Source organism: Amblyomma maculatum, chromosome 3, assembly GCF_055883805.1.
Source record: "Amblyomma maculatum isolate TAMU_Amacu chromosome 3, ASM5588380v1, whole genome shotgun sequence".
NCBI classification, from domain to species: domain Eukaryota; kingdom Metazoa; phylum Arthropoda; class Arachnida; order Ixodida; family Ixodidae; genus Amblyomma; species Amblyomma maculatum.
Window position 1 is genome coordinate 138006477 of NC_139346.1, and position 20241 is coordinate 138026717.

At 45.8% G+C, this 20241-nt stretch overlaps 1 protein-coding gene across 1 annotated transcript; it reads left to right on the plus strand.

Moving 5' to 3' along the window:
• Positions 1–15834: 15834 nt before the first annotated feature.
• Positions 15835–18251, plus strand: LOC146196174 (uncharacterized). Its single transcript, XM_084596340.1, has 2 exons — positions 15835–15918; positions 17588–18251. The coding sequence occupies exons 1-2, from the start codon at positions 15907–15909 to the stop codon at positions 18020–18022; spliced, it is 447 nt and encodes a 148-aa protein (XP_084452466.1). The 5' UTR covers positions 15835–15906; the 3' UTR covers positions 18023–18251.
• Positions 18252–20241: the final 1990 nt, after the last annotated feature.

A 20241-nucleotide genomic window follows, 5' to 3' on the forward strand; every position in this document is an offset into this window, starting at 1 on the left:
CCCTGCACTGGGGGAAAGTTGTGAGTGGATATAGAAGTTGCGAGAAAGTGATGGGGGAAGCTAGTACAGTCACATCACAGACATGTCACATCACATCACAGTCATATCACGGAACATAACAGCAAACTCATAGTCTTTCCATTAGCTATGTGCTTTTCATAAAGCGGAGCAGTGCCTGGGAGGCCTTCACCGCAGAAGATCGCCGTGGCCAGGGATCTAAAATCTTAATTTTAGTCAATGGGCGTCCATCTAGATGCTCCAGCGCACGGCATACAGACACTGTCTTGCCTCACTGTATATAGGGCACTCACAAAGAATGTATATAGCGCACTTACAGGCGGCACAGCAAAGTTTCTTCGCGTCGGGGTAGGCCAGGTGGAAGCCGGAGCTTTAGGTCAGGGTCCAGGGATTTTAGGTGGCAGTTCGCAAACTGGCCAGAATTCCACAATGAGAGCGTGTGTTTCCGCGCAAGCGTGCGAACCCTGCCCTCTGCGTCTGCCTTGGAAAAGGGAATCAACACACAATCGCCGTCTTGGTGGGCTGTTCGTGCGACTTCGTGCGCACGAAGATTGCCCGCTTTGCCGCTCTGCCCTGGAAGCCATTGAAAGATGATTTAATGTCCTCCATTAATTGCACAGTGATGAATTTGTCGTATTTCCGCAACATGTTGTTCATAGGGTTCACGGCGAAGAGCCGCTTTTAAGGCTTGCAAGGCTGCTTTTGAATCTGTGAAAATAGACCATCGCTGAGGCCTCTGCTGACTATTATGGCTAACTGCGGCATGAACGGCGGTTAGCTCTACATAGCTTTTGAATAATTCTGGGGAATTGTCCTAACTTTTATTTCTGTATTAATTGAGGGTATGACCATGAAGCCCGAAGAACTCATGGCATTCACTGAACCAGCGGTGTAGACGTGCAAACGATTTGCATGGTGCTCGTGGAAGTATTGAAGAGTGATTTGTTTTAGTTCTGTCGGCGATAGCTCGACCTTCTTGCTGACGCCGGGTATTGAAAGAAGCACGTGTGGTTTATGCAGGCTCTATAGCGGAGAGAACGGTCTAGATGCGGGTGTAAACTGGGACAGCAAAACAGCGCGATGCGCATCAACGGTCTCTGTAAACGATGTACGCGGCCTGTTAATAGGAAGACTGGCCAAATGATGACAGGGAACCCGGCAGATGTATCGGAAATGTACCCTCAGGGCGACAACTGTTAGGTAGGTCAATATAGAATGCTCCTGTGCAATTAAAAAGGTATCAGCCATAGATGCACATTTCGGCAATCCCAGGCAGGTTCGCAGAGCTTGAACTTGAACGGTCTGTAGAATTCCTAAGTTCGTTTTCCTGATATTTCCAAGTGCAGGTAAGCTGTACCGAAGACATTCCATAAATAATGCACTGTATAGTTGTAGCATCAACGGCACGGACGCTCCCCATGACTTCCCCCAATAAAGGCAAGTACGTGAGCAATTGCTGTCAGCCTCTTTTTCGTGAATGAAATATGGGGAGTCCACGAAAGATTTCGGTCGATGATCACTCCCAGAAAGCGATGGCTGCTTTCATAAGGTATTGCTTTAACATCAATGCGTACGGTGTAAGGTGATGTTCTTGCGTGTAAATGCAACCAGCGAACACTTTTCAGTTGATATCTGTACATCTTGCAGGTGGAGGTATGCCGCAACTATACTTGCCGCCTTTTTAAGCCTCACTCTAACCTGCGGCCGCGTAACTCCTGCTGCCCAGATACAGATGGCGTCTGCATAAATTAAAAGTTGCACCGACTGTGGTGTTAAGTCGACAAGCCCGACAAGAGTAAGATTGAAAAGCGGTGGGCTTAGTACTCCGCCCTGTGGGACTCCACGGGAAGTGAAACGAGAAGCTGCTGGGCCATCCTCAGTCTGCATGAAATGAGATCTGTTGGATAAATAACTACGTATCCAGAAAAAACACGACCGCCAAGCTCGACAGCTTCCAGGGCGTCCAAAATGACCTGGTCAGTTACGTTCTCATATGCGCTCTTTATATCCAGTGTTAAGCGGGGATCCAGGCACTGCTAGTGGGCACTGGTAGAGAGCAAGACCGGAGCGCTGGTGGCTCAGTTTGTAGACAGCTTGTCCGCAAAAAGGCACTTCCTCTTTCTCGACGACCTGTCTGCCTGATTGGAACTTCTTTACAATCTGGCCCCCGCAGAAAAGAGGAGCCATCCTGGCGACTCAAGGAGACGAAAGGATAGCGGGATCGTAATAGGGTTTCCAACGGTCCACGTGAACAATCTCACGCCCACTGCGACGAAGGTCGGTGGAAGCGGCTAGCGGTTCAACTAGGTAATTGACGGGAGACGTCTGTTGGAGCACTAGATAGGGTCCGTGGTGCTTGGCAGTAAATTTGCTGGTCAGACCTGGTGGTGTCGATGGGACCCTGAGCCATACGTGAGCACCGGGAGAGAAATGGTGCACAAGGTGGCTGCTGTCGCTTTGCGCTTTCTTCTGGGCTTGCTCGTCCGAATAAGCGATCAAGCCAGCTTGCGACATTCTTCAGCGTGCCTGGCAGCTGCTGAAAGTCATGTATACTCTGAGATATCAGGACGATAGGGGAGGATGGTGTCGAGTGGAGACGAAGGTTTACGCCCGTACAGCAGAAAAAATGGTGAGAATCCGGTAGTCACTTGAACGGCGGTGTTATAGGCATAGGTTATAAATGGGAGAATCTTGTCCCAATCGGAATGGTCGGAGGCGATGTACTTGGACATCATGCCACCTAGTTTGCGGCTGAAGCGCTCTGTGAGGCCGTTGGTTTCAGAGTGGTACGCGCTGGCTGTCCGGTGGATGGTCTGACATTTGCGTAGGAGCGCTTCGACAACCTCGGATAGGAAAGACTTTCCTCAATCACTTAGAAGTTCACGAGGGGCCCCGTGCCGCAGAATGAAATGATGAAGCAGAAAGGACGCGATATTGGGTCTGGTGGCATCCTGAAGTGCTGCTGTCTCCGCATAGCGAGTAAGGTGATCGACGGCAACGATGATCCAACGATTCCTTTCAGGCGTATATTGCAGAGGTCCATACAAATCGATGCCAACACGATCGATTGGTCGGTACGGGCACGGAAGATGCTGTGGTGGAGCAGGCTGATAGAGAGGAGAAGGCTTGCGACGCTGGCAGTCGATGCATGAACGCACATATTTATCGACGAAGGTGTACATACCGCGCCAGTAAAACCGCTTTCGCAACCGTTCATATATCTTAAATACACCCAAATGACTACACTGCAGATCGTTATGATAAGATGCGCATATATCACTACGGAGGTGGCGAGGTACGACGAGCAGCCACTTACGGCTATCTGGCATATAATTGCGTCGATAGCGGAGACGGTCACGAAGGGCGAAATGCTGCGCTTGACAAGGAAGGGCGCGAGGAGCCGGTGAAAGTGACGAGTTCGTAAGAAGATCAATTAGTGATGTTAGCCACGGATCCTTGCGCTGTTCTGATGGCATGTCGTCGATGGACAGGGAAGACAAGACGATGCTGGAGGCAGGTGACAACGGAGCGTCAGGCGGTACCGGCGAGCGAGATAATGCATCTGCGTCGGAATGCTCGCGCCCTGTGCGATGGATAACTCAGATAGCATACTCTTGCAGTCTAAGCGACCAGCGGGCGAGACCGCCAGTGTGGTCTTTTAGTGAAGAAAACCAACACAAAGCGCGGTGGTCTGTAACAACATCGAATGGGCGCCCATACGAGTATGGCCGAAATTTCTGAAGCACCCAAACAATGGCCAAGCATTCCTTTCTGTCACCGAGTAGTCGGTCTCGGCCTTGGTCAAAGTTCGACTTGCGTACGCCACAACGTATTCATCAACACCGGGGTTTCGTTGGGCAAGAACAGCGCCGAGGCCGGCGTCGCTGGCATCGGTGTGCACTTCAGTAGGAGCAGCCGGGTCAAAATGGCGCAATACGGGAGGTGAGGTAAGTATCGTGCGCAATTTCGTAAAAGCAGCATCGCAAGCCGGCGACCAGGCAGAAATATCTCTGTGAGCGCTGAGAAGTCGCGTCAGAGGGGCAATGATTGTCGCAAAGTTCCGAACGAAACACCTAAAATAGGAGCATAAGCCTATAAAGCTGCGTAATTGCTAAATGGATGTTGGCTTGGGAAACTCAGCGACAGCGCGAAGTTTAGATGATCTGGAAGGATGCCATCTTTGGACACTAAATGACCTAAAATTGTGAGTTGGCGAGCGGCGAAATTGCACTTTTTAAAATTGAGCTGCAGACCGGCGTCGCTAAGGCATTGCAAGACAGTTTCAAGGCGAGTTAGGTGGGTCGCGAAGTCGGATGAAAATACAACGATATCATCCAAGTAGCAGTGACATGTGTGCCACTTCAAACCGCAGAGAATATTGTCCATCATTCGTTCAAAGGTGGCGGGCACATTACACAGGCCAAATGGCATGACGTTGAACTCATAGAGCCCGTCGGGGGTGACAAAAGTTGTCCTTGGGGCGATCGTCCTCAGCCATCGGAACTTGCCAGTAGCCAGAACGTAAATCGATTGAAGAGAAAAATTCCGCTCCATGCAAAGTGTCCAGCGCGTCGTTTATGCGTGGTAGCGGATAGACGTCCTTTCGTGTGATCGCATTAAGGCGTCGGTAGTCCACACAGAATCGAATAGACCCGGCTTTCTTCTTGACTAAAACGACCGGGGACGCCCAAGGGCTACTGGAAGGCTGAATTACACCCCTACTGAGCATCTCGTCGACTTGCTCATCAATAATGCGGCGCTCCGAGGCTAATACACTATAAGGGCGTTGGCGTAATGGGGCGTGCGTACCAGTATAGATGTGGTGAGAAACAGTTGATGTACGACCCAAGGATAGCTGCTGGATGTCAAAGGAAGCTCGGAATCGGTTCCGCAAGTTGAGGAGCTTGGCGCGTTGATCTGGAGCGAGAGCACTGTCGATGCCTTTGTCGAAGGCAGCCAGAGGCGATGAAGGAGACGAGGAACGAGGTGGGCTAAGGGCACTGACATTGTCGGATATTGTGTCGGCACAGGTGGAGAAATCCGGTGGGAAGGTCACAAAATTTTCTGATCGAACAGGCTCGGCATGCCCAACGCACTCGCCACGTTGCAACGTGAGTGGATAGAACGAATCGTTAGTAATGGCTTGTTCGGTGCGTCCGCTTCGTACACTAAGGACGGCACAGGGCAGGGGAAGACAGCGTCGCGAGACGAAAAGGGAAGATGGGTGAAGAGCACTGTACAGTCTTGAAGAGAGGAACAGTTTATAGGCACAATCGTAGCAGATGAAGGCGGGCTATCAGTAGCATCCGCAACGTGGCATTTGGCATCCCCAGGAACGTTAGCGGCAGTCGGTGCGGTGCACAGCGGAGAAAGCTGTACTTCGGCAAGAGCGCAATGAATTACGGCGCGGTTGCGACACAAGAAGTCCCATCCTAAAATAATGTCATGAGAGCAGTCACGGAGAACGATGAAACTGATGACGTAGAGAACGTCCTGAATGGTGACTCGCGCCGTGCAGGTACCGAGCGGTTCGATGTGCTGAGCTGTGGCGGTGTGCAAAGAAACCCCAGAATTTGGCAGAACAACTTTTCGTAATAAGCGGCACAGCAGCACCAGTATCTACAAGCGCAAGAGTACAAATATTTTCAATGGTAAGTTCAATTAAATTGTTCGGTGGCGAAGCAGGACTTTCACTAATCGACGGAAGCGCAGTTCTTGCCTGCGGAACTGCGTCTAGTGGTTTTCCGGCATTGGCGAGGTAGAACGTCGACGCATCGGCGACGGAGAGCGACGGCGCGGAGAGGTTGAGCGGTTGTCATGCGAGAAGTGGTCAAAGTTGAACGAGGGCTGTGGGGACACACGGAGATAGGGATGGCGGCTGCGCGTAGTTGACCGGGCTCTGATCGAAAGCGTACGGGGCCTGTGACGGCGGCACAGGCGTGCAACATGGCCAGGGAGACCACATGCAAAGCAAATGGGCTGAATAGGTGGCGCACTGCGCTGGGTGAAAAATGCCCGCTGAGGTGAACCGCACGATGTAAATGGCGTAGGAGGTGGTGGTCTTGCGTCAACTTCAGCATACGACAGTGGAGTGTGTGCGGGCGTCGGCACAGCGTCGGCATAAATGAGCGGAGTTGTCAGTGGTGCGGCATGAAGACTTGGTTGTCGAGGGGGCGAAAGTGCGTCGGCAACTTGTTGCTGAATAACCGGGCGTATGCTCGGAGCCAGGTTGTGAACTGGAATGCGGAACGTTAGGAATTAGCAATAATTGCCGTGCAACTTCTTCCCGTACGAAGCCTGATTTCTTGAATTAGTGTGGAGCTGACAGGGGCGTCAGACATAGCCGCGATCGTGGCTTCAGAATGTCGAGGGACGATGCGTTGCCGACGAAAGTCGTCGTAGCTTTGACACATTGTGACAACCTCAATTACAGTACGAGGCTCTTTTGCCATCAGAATGTTGAATACGCCTTCGTGGATGCCCATCATGATGTGGCGAATCTTCTCGGCTTCAGTCATAGATGCGTTTACACGATGGCACAAATCTAAAACGTCTTCGATGTAGCTAGTGAAGATTTCTCCTGTCTGCTGCACCAGCTCGCGCAAACGGTGTTGGGCGCGAAGCTTGCGGACCGCAGGGCGACCGAAGACATCCAGAAAGCGAGATTTGAACGAGGCCCAAGTTGGAATGTCAGCCTCGTGATTGATGAACCACAACTTTGCCACTTGTGTAAGGTAGAAGATAACGTTTTTAAGTTTCAAGACGTCATCCCACTTATTGTGGGTGCTTACACGCTCATACGACGAAAGCCAGTCCTCCACGTCCTGATCGTCGATACCGCTGAAAAACGGCGGGTCCCGCTGTCGAAGCACCCCGAAGCATGGAATTGAAGAGGCCGAAGAGGCTGAGGTAGCGGGGCCGGTGGTGTTGGTGCTGGAGTCAGTCATTGAGGTCGGAATTCGGCGGCTGCGGAGCTCCAGGGTGAGGAAATAGAAGAAAAATCTCACGACCTCCACCAAGCGTTAAGCGGGGATCCAGACACTGGTAGTGGGCACTGGTAGCGAACAAGACCGGAGCGGTGGTGGCTCAGCTTGTAGAAAGCTTGTCCGCAAAAAGGCACTTCCTCTTTCTCAGCGATCTGTCTGCCTGATTAAAACTTCTTTACACCAGGAACAGCGCCGCGGGTAAGCGCTTCAAACTTTTTTGGCGTTTTACAGATGATACCAGGTCCACCATGTTGTCAAGTGAGGAGCGTACACGTCGAAAGCCTGATATTATAGCCGGATATATGCGGTTGCGCTCCAGGTGCCACTCAATGCGCGTAAGCAGCATTCTTTCCAGTACTTTACCAACGAAACTAGCCAGTGAAATTGCACGGTATGATGTCAAGTCGAGAGGCGATTTGCCAGGTTTCAGGAGCGGAACTAAACGACTGCACTTGCACTCATCTGGAACTGTATCTTCACTCCATTATGTGTTGTAATATTCCAAGAGAGCATGCTTAGCTTCTTGTCTAAGATTTCCAAGCGCAGTGTGTTACACCACTTGAACCCGGCGATGATGACACTCCGCAAGAAGCCAGCGCAGCGTCAAGTTCCTCCATGGAGAAGGGAAGGTCCATTGATGTATCCCGTAGAGCTTGATTATACTTGAAATGCAGTGTTGACGTTGGAGTCGATTGGCCTGCTACCCTAGCGCAGAAATGTTCTGCTACCTCGACCTCACCACGTCTTTGGTAGACTGCGAGAGATTTGAGTGGGTAGATATGTTTAGGGGATTTTTGGAGCCCACGAACGACATTTCAGATGCATGATAAAGGCTTGCGGGGATCAAGCGTTTCACAGAATGACTACCAACCTTCTGCCTGGAGGGCTTGAAATCGGCGCTGAATTTTCTTTTGCATGCGCCTCGCATTTCTGAGGTCGAGGCGCGACTTCGTTCGTCGGTATCTACGCTCTGCCCTCCGTCGAAATGCTCGCAGGAGCTGTAAATCCGTATCAAACTCTGTGTAGGTAGAAAAAATTCTTAGGTATCCTCAGCGTCTATGGCAAAGTAGTCTATAGGGATTCAAGTCAGCCTTTGTAGAACCTGTTTTATCGCTTTCCAGCATACGCTTGATGCGAAACGCCGTCAGGAACATGACATTTGCGGTATACTCCGGTAAAAATGCAGTCATTGTTTTCCTTGTTATGCACATAATGGTTCGATCTCACTATTTTTTACTGCGGGCCCGGAAGGCCCCACGCATGTAAAAGAGAACGTGGGCGGAAAAATAAGTTTCTTGGACAATCCCTACAGTACAAAGCCTAAATTACACCGAACGCCATCCACAAAGATATGGTACAGCAAATACATATTACACTTAAACATTTAGGTGATATAATGTTAATTTACTGGCAGCAAGGTAAAACGATACCTTTTAAACTATTGAAAAGATAATTCAATATCTAGAATCGGATTGGAAACGAAAGTACTATAGCACAGCTAGGTAATGGCCAGAGGAGTTGGCAGAAAATTTAGGAAAGAACGCGCACAAGGAGAACAATGAAGTGAAACACAGCATCCAAGAAAGATGCATTACAAAAATTAACTTCCGAGAAAGAAACGCATTCAAACACTGATATATACAAAAGAGCGAGAATATTTACGCATAAAAATTAGAACGAAACAACATTGCAAACTGTGAAGTCAGGAGTGAAGAACTTTGCAAACTTGACAGTAATTCGTTTACAGGAAAGGGAAGGGGCAGTACCTATCATTCGCGAAATCCCGCTATCATCCTCATGATAGACAAGCGGAATTATGAAAAGCGCTTCATGATCCGGTTATCCTTGATACATAATGAACGTGTCTACGGGCTCAGTCTCCAGTCTACGCAGGTAAATGTGCTGGCTTACTAAGACGATATCGCTTTTTTTTTTGCTCAGATCGAGAACGCGTTAAAGAAGTAGTTCGAGTTGCGTGTGACTAGTGCAAAAAGACAAAGTGCAAAATCAATTGGGAGAACAGCATTGGTTGTTGGCATGATGAATTGTATAATACACTAGCAATGTTTGCTAATATGCGGTGGACGACTGTTCCAGCGAAGTACTTGGGTTTACTTTTAGATCATTATAAGAACAGCAGAGTTGTGGAACGACGAATGGGAGGAAAGGACGCGACCTCTCAGTGTTCGCTCAAGCGAGTGTCTACTTTGTTTTTGATCACCAAAGTTTGGTATTTGCTGCATTTTTTATGCACATCCCGCTTGAATATGTAGGCAAGGCGTAGAGTATTTGCTCTTTTTATTTGGAACTCAAATTGGGAGCGAACTTGCTGCACTCATTTGTTATTTTTTCCCATGAAAAGCGGTGGCCTTGGTATTTTGAACTTGTTTCTGAGACAAGTTGTATCTCGATTTCTTTTTTTGAGCGATCAAACAGACCCTTTGTTGCGCACGATGATGCAGATGCGTTTAGGTAACGTGACACCGAACTATGGTCTGTCGAGTTATCCGGCCAGAAATCGCGCTGTCAGAGGATTTTTAAGAGAAGTTGTTTTTGCCTTACAAATTTTGCGTGCCCATTTTTTGGTTGAGTATCTTGGTACTGTATCCGGGAAAAAATTGTATAAGGACCAGCTCAACCTGCTTGCTGCTTGTACCCGTGCCCCTATACCGATCCATATATTGCGGAGGCCCAGGACAAGATGTCCTAAAGAGAGTATGACGATGCCTGTTAAACCGATCGTCAAATCATTTTTCTTCAAGCTTCCCTCTGATATCCTTCCCTTAAACACGTAGCTTAATGATAAAGATATATTTGTACCTTGGACCCTCAACTGCACAATCTGTAAAAAACCAGATACCGCCGATCACGTTTTGATAGACCGCTGAGATCACGTTTTTCACTAGGACATATTACAAAGAACCTAAAAAAAAAAGACCTTCCCATTATTCCTTACAGCATTCTGTTTCTACCCGTAGAAAGTGACGAGGTCCCATACGGCATGATTACGGTCCTGGGCCTCCACAGCTCCACAGCCTCAGTGTAAGGATGTGATCGACTGATTGATCAAAATGAAAAACGTCTAATACATCGCTTAAGCCGAATATAGGCTAGTGATTTTTATGCCCGTATGTACTTTGTTGACCTCCAATGAAGAAAAGCTGAACGTGGCACAGCGGTAAAGCGCTCGGCTGGGGATCCAAGGCAAGGGGGTTCGATACCCGGTGAAGGCAAGGTTTATTAATTTATTTTTAACTCTCGCTCTAGAAGCACGGACACATTTGCTACCGATTGATTGAGGCATTAAGGCTTTCACCCCAAAAAAGGTAATGTATCGATCCCCGTTGCGCAGACCGGAGTGCAGCGAGGCTGAGTATGAGAGGACAAATTGAATTGAGGGGGGAAGGGTACGTCGAAACCAGTAATTTCTTCGACCCATTACCCAGCCTACAATTCACAAGATATGAATTCAGTTGGTTCTATATTTGCTGCGTAACAACGCACGTTTCTGTAAGAAAAACAACGATTAAGTTCTTGAATTACCATCATGAAGCGGTGAGAGTCCGTTTCATGACCTTGAATGATGTCACAAATACGTATGGCATTGACGTGAATTATTACTCTCATTTCTTTGGATCACCCTATCCTATTTACGAGCCCTTCCTTTGATCAAGAATTTCGAGTGCTCAGCTAAGCTCGTTTCTCGAATTTCCTCAAGCCTGTCGTTTGCGTGCAGCAACAATACAGAAAATGTGGCTGCGATACAAGAGGGCCGAGGAAAGTAACCTACCAGCATCTTTTACCAAAGAAGAAGATCAGCATACTCCACAGAAAAATTTCCACATACACAATGCACAAAATACCCCAAAGTATTTCCTCTCTCTAACAAATATGCCGCGTAGATATTTGCGCCTATATCAGGCGTGCGAATAAGATGAAAAACATGCCAACACAATGCCCAACAAAGCGAGCATCGAATAAAATAAAGCCTTGACCTATGCGTATATCTAAAGCAGATGAATAATGCGGTTATGTGAAAGTCCTGCGGGAAAAGATGGAGCGCGACATCAACGGTATAGTCCTCCCTGCCACCATGTTGCAGCATAACGGTTCTTACCATGCTTACCATGGCATGATGATTGAGAATCGCATGGTACTCCTTACACACCATGAAAAACACAAAGCAGAATGTAGTGTCGCAGAAGCAACCGTAGTAAATGTGAGCTCTCGGAGGTATCGGATGTGGGCAAATCGTAAATTGCACATAAAATGGTAAACAAGGCGTGAAATAACATGCGATACGCGCGTACATCAATAATAAAAAAACGTATTGAGTTGTAGCCGTGCTATGGCCACACTTTGGAATGAAAAGGCAAATAGAAGAGAGCACACTGCTACACACATCTTTATGTGTGTAGCATACTTGCTAGAAGGTAAAATGCTATATAGTTTCCCAAATGTTCGGCATGCAGCTGCAGTAAGGAACGTGGTCTTGCAGTGCCACTGGCAACAGGCAGAATATTACATAAAAGTAGATGAAACCACTTATAAAAAAGGTAATATTACACAACTATAAGGAAAACTGTGCCCAGCCATATGCCCACAGAATAAACTTCTCAAGATGTACAAGTGAAAGATAATCCACGTCGAAACAAGCATGCTGGAGTCACCACGACAATTAAAAAGAACCTTGCCCAAATCCACATTTAGATGCAAAAGAAACGCACTTGCTGGCTACATTTGTTTACAAATAGCTGTCATTTAGCGCTCATTATTAAGGCAATCAGATTCATATCAACTCAACTATAACCCAATGAAAAAGTTATGCATACAACAAAACAATCCTTATCTATCCACAGCGAAAACTGTCTGACTTGTGAGATGAATTAAAGGCTTAGCATTTGCACATGTGCTAAGGCTTTTGCATGAAGAGGCACTTGTATTTCGCAGCAATATTTCGATAATGTGAGCGTTAGCCTAATTTAACATGGTTAACTCACATTTATTAAACTTAGCATATTAACCTGTATTATTGTTATAGGTCGAACTAGCTTTACAGATTTCTGTACGGCTGCTTCAGTAGATGTTCTCAGAGAAGGTTATGTTTAGCGGTCAATTGTCCGCCACCACTCGGCGCTCCTGTGTCCTCGACGCTGCAATCAAAGCTGCAGTTCAACACGCGTATGCACGAAGCTGTGCCCGATCGTAATTTGTAGTAATTAGAAATTTCCTTCTTGAGCAAGCACGAGCGCTCAATACACCTCAAGCTCTTGATGGTTTTGCTTACACGGACAGACTTTCCAGTAGCCCAATCTGTATTCCTGTTGGTGATTATGTACGCTTTGACAGTTTTGCAGGTAAAGTAATCGCAACAAATATGGAGAATTTTAAATTCGCGCAAATCCAGAGAACAATTGCCTATTAAGAAATCTCGGCAATGAAGGGTTAGGCTTGCTTTTATGAGGTGATGCCCTTTAAAACTCAGCGTGCTGCCTGAAGGGGACCATTGATCGAATGACAGAAACTTTTGTGCATATGAGGGTAATGATGGTTATCATGCTAACAAGTAGGACCCTGAGATGAGAAGTCTTTATTTTTTCAAAGTCGTCTTCATCATGGCACATTCTCTAACCATTATTAAAAAACTGGCCCATTCGGTAAATGTGTACGTTAGCTCAGAATAAGTGAAATGTGATATGCTTCTCTTAATCGGCCTTGTTTTAAACATGTTTAATTCGCCTTCTGACAGCCTGATTTTTTTTTCTTGAATTTCTTCGGCATGCTAGAAACATCTGGCAGTCTTCGGCAACGCACACAATATTGCTCTAAAGGGAGCAACTAGCAAATCTTTTCGTTTCTTTTTGTTTTGCCTTCTTTATGCTCTAAAATAACTTTGATAAAAATGCCCCAGCAAAGCTTGTGCTCGCCAGAAGAATATTTTTTCTCGTTAAAGTGTTACCTACGCTTCGGGACTTAGTATGAAGTGTGGAAATAGCCACGACCATTTTGCACGTTATTTATTTTCATTGCTAGCGGTTGTAACCATGTTTCAACTTTCCATCGTCAAGGGTTCTCACCGTCAGGCGTCCAAGCAAACGCCAAGAAACTGGGAGACGCTTTAACACTAAAGCCATTGATTCAAGTGTTCCAAAAGTTAGCAAGCACGACTGTAAGGGCGCACAGGAGGTGCTATTGGCAATACCGCCGCATTAGGCACTCGTGGGTATGCTTCCGTATGCATGGATGAGAGACATATGTTTTAAACTCATGTACACCTACGTGCTTTTTCTTTTTTAATAGGATAATTTTAATCTCGGCATCTTGAATTTCGATGCCGCTTTTTGATGGTATCCCTCCCCTCGCCCCTCCCACGTGTCGAGTAATATGGACCTTAAATAATGTCGAGTTTTCGAGTAATGTGAGGGAGGGGGGAGGGGGAGTCGCTCGCTCAGTATTTTGCTGTAGTATCCTTACACGATAGTAGAGTTGGGGTTAGGGCTTACATGACAATGAAAATGTATCGAAGAAAATTGAGTAAGCGGCACTCGGGGCAAAGTACGGAGTTAATCCCGACATTCCCAGTAAAGCAACCAGTTATCGTCGTCAGTAGAAACATATCTCATTTGCTTTGAGAGGTTTTCATGGCTGCTGGTCCAACGAGAATGAGGCATCGCCGCAAGCAAACAGAAAAATATTGGCAGCGCGCAAAATTACTACTGTCATATCCACGACAAGTATTCAGTAACCGCCATGCGCACGTTCTCCCTGGTGGAAAATAGACCACTACTACGGTTGCTCTCATTAGGTAAATAAGGAACTTGGGAACAGACCAAACTAGTCGCTCGGCAATTACAATGGCTTTGGATTGTCTGGAGTCGTTAAATGTAACAAATCATCGCGCTTACTGCTCATTGAAGGAATACATACTCCCATAGTCACCAACCGCTATTTCTTTAGGTTGTGTCTTAGTATACACTTTTTCTGCGTAATATCGGCTCATAAATAAATGCATATTAATTCAAGCTTATCCTCATTTTAGCAGGTTGTTTAATTGTGGTGTATTGGTTACCCACATTTAATAGCTCTTTGTTCAATTATCAGGGAGAAATAAACTACACGGCTATGGGAAACTGAATTGTCAAGAAGAAAAAGATATCAAGTATGCAAGTAAATGATGAATGACCAAGGGCCAGCATGTCTAGGGAACATGTTGAAAGAGAATCACATTATCAAGGTTAAAAGTCAAGAAATTACCACTGCTGCCTTTAGTGCTTGTAAGCTAAAGAGGAAGTGTTCAAACCCTTGCAGAAGAACGTTTCTGGACGAAGGTCTTTGTTATCGAGCAATGTCCCGCTCTCGAGAAAGCAATTGACTAAATGTAAAGATAAGTGCCAGAGCTTAATCACCATCAATAAACCCTTATGATTCCAGAGAAAATAGTATTGAGCGATCTCAGGCGAAGCAGTGTAGCCCGCATTTTTAACCGAGAAGCGTTAGAATCTGTTTTGTGCATTCGGCTTATCCATTACAATTGAAAACGTAGTGAGCGTAGTTAATATATGAGGATAGCTTCAAACACAACGCGAGTAAAGGAAAAAGAAAAAACAAATACTCAATTGGTGGCTCCATCTCACAGAATAATTTACTGAGCTCCCGCTACGTGGGGTTAATCACAGGTGCCTGTGTCACTGAAAGTTCGTTCGGATAGTTTCAGGTAGTTTACCTGAAGTGTAAAATAAACAGAGCAGGAATATGTTATAATAATAGTAGTGCCTTTATTTTTTATCACAACGATAAAGGAGGCAGAGAGAAAAAGCTAGGATTCTAGCTTGACCGGCCACCTCCCCGACAAAAGATGCATAATTTAGAGAAAAAGACAGGCGCAGTATAAGAGCATACCAGAACAGCTTAAAAAAAATAAAGAAAAAAGAGAAAGCGAGCATGTATCACAAAGGAATATTAACCAGTGGAACGGCACAAGGACACGTACACAGGAAAAAAAGAGGAATATAGCAAGCATGAACAAACATTCAGTTTAAACTTAACTGCAACACTCCTTAACGTAAAAAAAAAAAACAAAGATAAAGAAAAAAGTTACACCTGGCGACATATATTTAAAATTAACTTACGCTACTCTTTTTGTTTAGTGCGCTCAACAATCAAGTAGTGGCTTTGGCAGAGGTTAAGAAAGTGTAGTAGATTATGCCTAAGCATCAGTTTAACATACCATTTTCTATATAAACGAATGTTTCATATATTTTTGCTCCTTGTTTTTGCATGAAGTTTTGTCATTTTCTCGAATATATTTATTAGTCCAGCAGACAACTATATCATTCTTCTGCTGGTGGACACCGATCATTTGTACGTTTTCTGGTGTTTGCTAGGGTGCGTTTCCAGTCTCTCTAAAAGCGGACATTGTCCATTTCTATTCAACACTCATTGATATCTCGAGCTTTGGGGATGCTTGAGTGTTTAACCATAACAAGAATGAAACGATCTCGCAAGGAAGTTTAGTGAAGTGCATCTTCTATGTTTAGGTCGGCATGAGAGGCCATGTCCCCCGCAGAGGAAGCTCCGCGGAAGCAGACACGAGATAGCTGGGCCGTGGGGACGGTGCTGAAGTTAGGAGCACGTGCTCGCTCGGAGGTTTTGTCTCCGCTCTTTGCGTATGCAGAGCAGTGGAACATCCCAGAAGCTACAAACGGAAATGTGACAGTCTGTGCGGTTTCCGCTTAAATCGTTTCTGCCCTCCCACGGCCAAGATATCGTGCCGAATACGCGACCTCCATCGAAATAGAAGCGCGTGTTCCTCGTGCAGTTTAAGGTATAAAAGCGGGAGAGTCCGGAGTAGTGAACCATCTGCATTCGACGCGCTACCGAGAAAGCAGGAGCAGCCGAAGCCATGAACGCCTTGGTGAGCACATACTGAAAGCAATCACTCTATGTGCTGCTTTTTAATACCTCCACAGGTTCTAAAGCCATGCAAAAAAAAAATTAATTAAAATGAAAGTGTGTCAGGCGGCTACCGAGGTTATGGAAGTGCATAGCGAGCTTGAGTTGCTGCTAACGCTGAAATACCAGAGAAGTCTGTAATTAGGATTATGGGCAATATGAATTCCCCGCGCTATTCCTTCGAAAAAACATATGCGAGAGCGCATTGAGCAATGTAACTGCTTTGAAGCATTTGCGATAGTTTCGGTTTTGGGCAGTAAGCCTATCTCATAACAAGCCTTACTACATCCTTTTTAGAGAAAGATGTCTCGAATATATCACCATTTAACTTGGTGCTACCGCTTGTCTTCACTTGTAAACTCCTCTATGAATATAGTAATTAATTACGTATGGAAGATCATACATCTATTTTTCACACAAGGCGATCACATTTGTACCCGGGGTTTTAGAAATGCTTTGTGCATTTACATCTCTACGCATTGAACAGGAGAAGCGTCCTCTCATATGTGAACCTTATAACATAGGTTAGTTTAAAATAGCATTGAGCCTAAATGCGACTACTTTTTCCTACTGCTTGTTTAACCCCCATTCATAATGGTACCTATTTGCGTTACTCTAATTCGAAATATTGATCCTGAATCGGTAAAAGTAAAGCTGTCAAAAAAAAAAAGAAAATAAATACCGAAATTGGCATAGCTCAACGGTTATGACACCATACGAGGAGATCATTACCTTTTTAGATGCACTGTAACTCGCGATAATGGGATTATCGTTATGCTAACTGTCTTCTAAGTGCCACTATATGTAACTGCATTTCTATCATTTGCAGTTATTCACCCAAACTTTCCCTGTACTGAAAAGCCTGGCATAAATTGTTTGAGTAAAATGAGTGATATGAAGAAATATCCTTCACACCACATCGTCTGACACCGTCGAATGATCAGCGTATTCTGCTGGTACACTGAAAAAAAAAATCATCTCCTGCAACAACTCTCTCGACAATTAATTGGTAGTTTCATCGGACACTTAAACATTGCCGGAAAGCAGACCGTCGTGTTATAAATGCGAAGAGTTGTATGTTATCTCAATTTTTGTTTCCCCAACGGGTAATTTATTCTTAGCTTCTGTAGCTCATTTCAGAAATTGTCAGGGGTGCATTTGCGGCATTTTATAAACGATAAGGACTAGAGTTTACTTTTCTTGGTGCAGAAAGTAAAGATACGCCGCAGCGTTAGTCACTGCAATGAAACTTATGGAGATGAAAGCCCTTCTTGTCGTGGAGCTGCAATTACAGATTTTATGCAGCGTACAGCAGGCTTACAAATCTTATCCCATAAATACTTAACTTTACAGGTTGAAAATGCTAATTTTAGTGTTAAAGCTCATAAATTTTCCGATTCAGTCTAGTCGTTAAACTTGTATACAAATGTTCGACTCTTGTTCATTCATGTAAATTACACTGATCACCAGAGTGAAGATGAAGATAATAAAAAGGGGGCAGGCATTACCCTACATTGATGAAAGCATGCTTTTTAAAATAAAAGTAAGAAACTTGTGCCGTGCTTAATGGTTAGTATTTTACTATCGAATATCTGAAAAAGATGGCTACAACATTGAAATTGCGTCCGCAGTGCATCGTCATCGTCCTCTGCGCCAGCCTGGCCACTGCCATCGCGGGTGGACTTGCTGGTGGCTATGGCCTCGGATACGGCGGTCTTGGCTACGGAGGCTATGGCTTGGGCTACGGCCTTGGCTACGGTGGAGGCTTTGGCGGTGGCGCGGGCGTTGGAGGCTTGGGCGTGAGTGGAGTGGGTGTCGGCAGCAGCGTGGCTCTTCTGAGTGGAGGCCCTGCGTTCGCTAAAGCAGTGGCAGGACCTGCCTTCCTGGTTAGGACGGTGCACCACGTCAACAAAGTTAGCGGCGGAGGAGCCCTCCTCGCTCACTCTGGCCTCGGCGGAGGATACGGGCTGGGTTACGGCGGTGGATATGGCGGCTATGGATACGGTGGCTATGGCGGCTACGGCTATGGTGGCTATGGATATGGAGGTTATGGCCACAAAGGCTGATTGAACTGCGTGTGTGCTTGGTAGTTTGCTGTTATTTGTGCGTGTAAAAGAAGCACTGCAGAAGCCGTACTAGGTACTATGCACCTAGAAGCGATCAGCAGTTTGTTCTGAATGCAAGGCTTCAGGTGAAAGACTGTGCCCCAGTGCCACGGCAGCTTCAGGCCGCCTGCTCGTCAAGTGCTCCAAGGAATCGTTTGCCGATGGTTGCAATGTTGAATTTCAATATGTCCTCAAGCATAAATAAAACTTGCCTGGAATGAGAGCGCGCTGCTTCCAAGTCTCCTCACTTAAAGCCGAACTATATTTCAGAATGGCTGTGAAATGGATGCATATTTCTTTCATCCGTGATTTTTCGTATTTTCGGCTCCCTCTATGAACAAAAGAGGATTCATGTTTCAACTTAATCACTGACACCTTCAAAAAAATTGAGCCCGAAATTTGTAATTACAAAAGCACAGGATGAATGGAGGAAGATAATCTTCCCGCGATAACTTACTCTGTTATATGCTCCATTAATGATTCACAGCCGGGGTGGACATAAGCGAATTATGCGAAATTAGCACCAAAAAACAGAAACCGTACCCAGATGATGCATTACACAGCGCACTTAAATGAATTGGAGTGTTGATAGGGGAGATTTCGCCATCCCTAATCAATACCGCTGTTCATAATTGTGTTCACCAAGTTATAGTCCCAAAGGATTAGAAACTGCGCTCTCCGACATTAGCTATACCATGCGCTGTATGTGAACAGAACTCATTTTCGATTGAGAAAATTTGAACAATCCATGTGCCGCAGTGAATACGACTTAGACTTTCTATCTGCTTCTGACTTGTCGCTCGATATATTGTTTGTTCCCGACTACTGCCCTAATAAGAGAGTAATTACTCGCCCACGTCCACCCAAGCGCAGCCATATACGGACACAAAGGAAAACTATGCAGCTTTCTCGGACACTTCGTGTTTAAATAAAGGTTCATCCTGGTCCACTAAATAGTGGGCCGCAACTGTCCTATTATGAGTTAACAAAGTCATAAAAATACTGTCAAGGGCACGGTCTCGGGTGAGTCGGTCGTGCAAATGCGCAAATAGAGAGACGGACGAGAAGAGCGAACGGGCGCATCAAGAGAGGCACCCATCCATGTACTTCTCTCGTCCGTGCCTTCATTTATGCATTTCCCTTTTTTATGCCTCTGTATTGCGTGTGCCTAGTCCCGCCTGTGGGACAGAAAGACGAGGGGAAGAGCGGTAGATTTTGTTTACCGCGGATGAATATTTTTGATTAAAATCAAATTCGGCCCTTCATTAAAGCGACCTTTAGCGTTATAGGCATCGTTACTGAGAAAATGCGGCCCCGCCGTTATGAGCGAAAAAGTACGGACATGGCGCTGGTACGTGACAGCTTAAGAACACGAGTCATAAATCTCATAATAACTGCCAAACCTAACGCAATGAGCTACTGCCATTTGGAGGCACCGCTTCCAGCTGTTACCTGCATTCGCACACTAGTCGTCAATGGCTTCCGCGGATTTTAATATACTGTTGAGGTTTCTTCTAGGGAGCATTTTTGTATCACGGAGAAGTTGAAACCCTAATTTATGTAACAAAACAGAAAAACGACGTTTTGAAATTTCTCTGCAGGTACAGAAAGATCACAGCAAGAGACTTGATAGAGCGGCTATATGACGTAAACGTTAAATCGTAAGTATACAGCTCGCCTTGAGAAGGCAGTAGGTAGAGCGTTCTCGCGCCTAATCCCACCTTTTTTTTAAAAATATCTCATAGGTCATTGCTAAATACGAAGTCGAGGAGCGTTTAGAGTGCTTTCCGGGCAATAAAAACCTCCTTCCAGGTGAAAGTTTCTGAAACACTCGAAACTAAGAAGCGGGTTTTCTCGTAGACGCTGCGTCAATAGTTAACAAATCATGTAGAGCGAAAGTTCCTGGAAGATTGAAAACTTCCATATTCCCCTTAAACCGCTGCATAAAATTCTCTGCCACAAGACCTCTTCTGATATTTGCGATGGGTTTTTTAGCATGGCAAATTTTACAAAATACACGTTCAAACCTTCCCTCTGCTTTGAACCTGAGCAAAAAAAATCTCAAGTGTCTTGTCGAAAGGCGGCAAAAGTAGCAGTGATCGTTCAACTCCTCTGGTTGAGTACCTCTGAAGGACCTGTGATCACATGGTCGCTTAATGAAACCGCTATTCTTATTATCA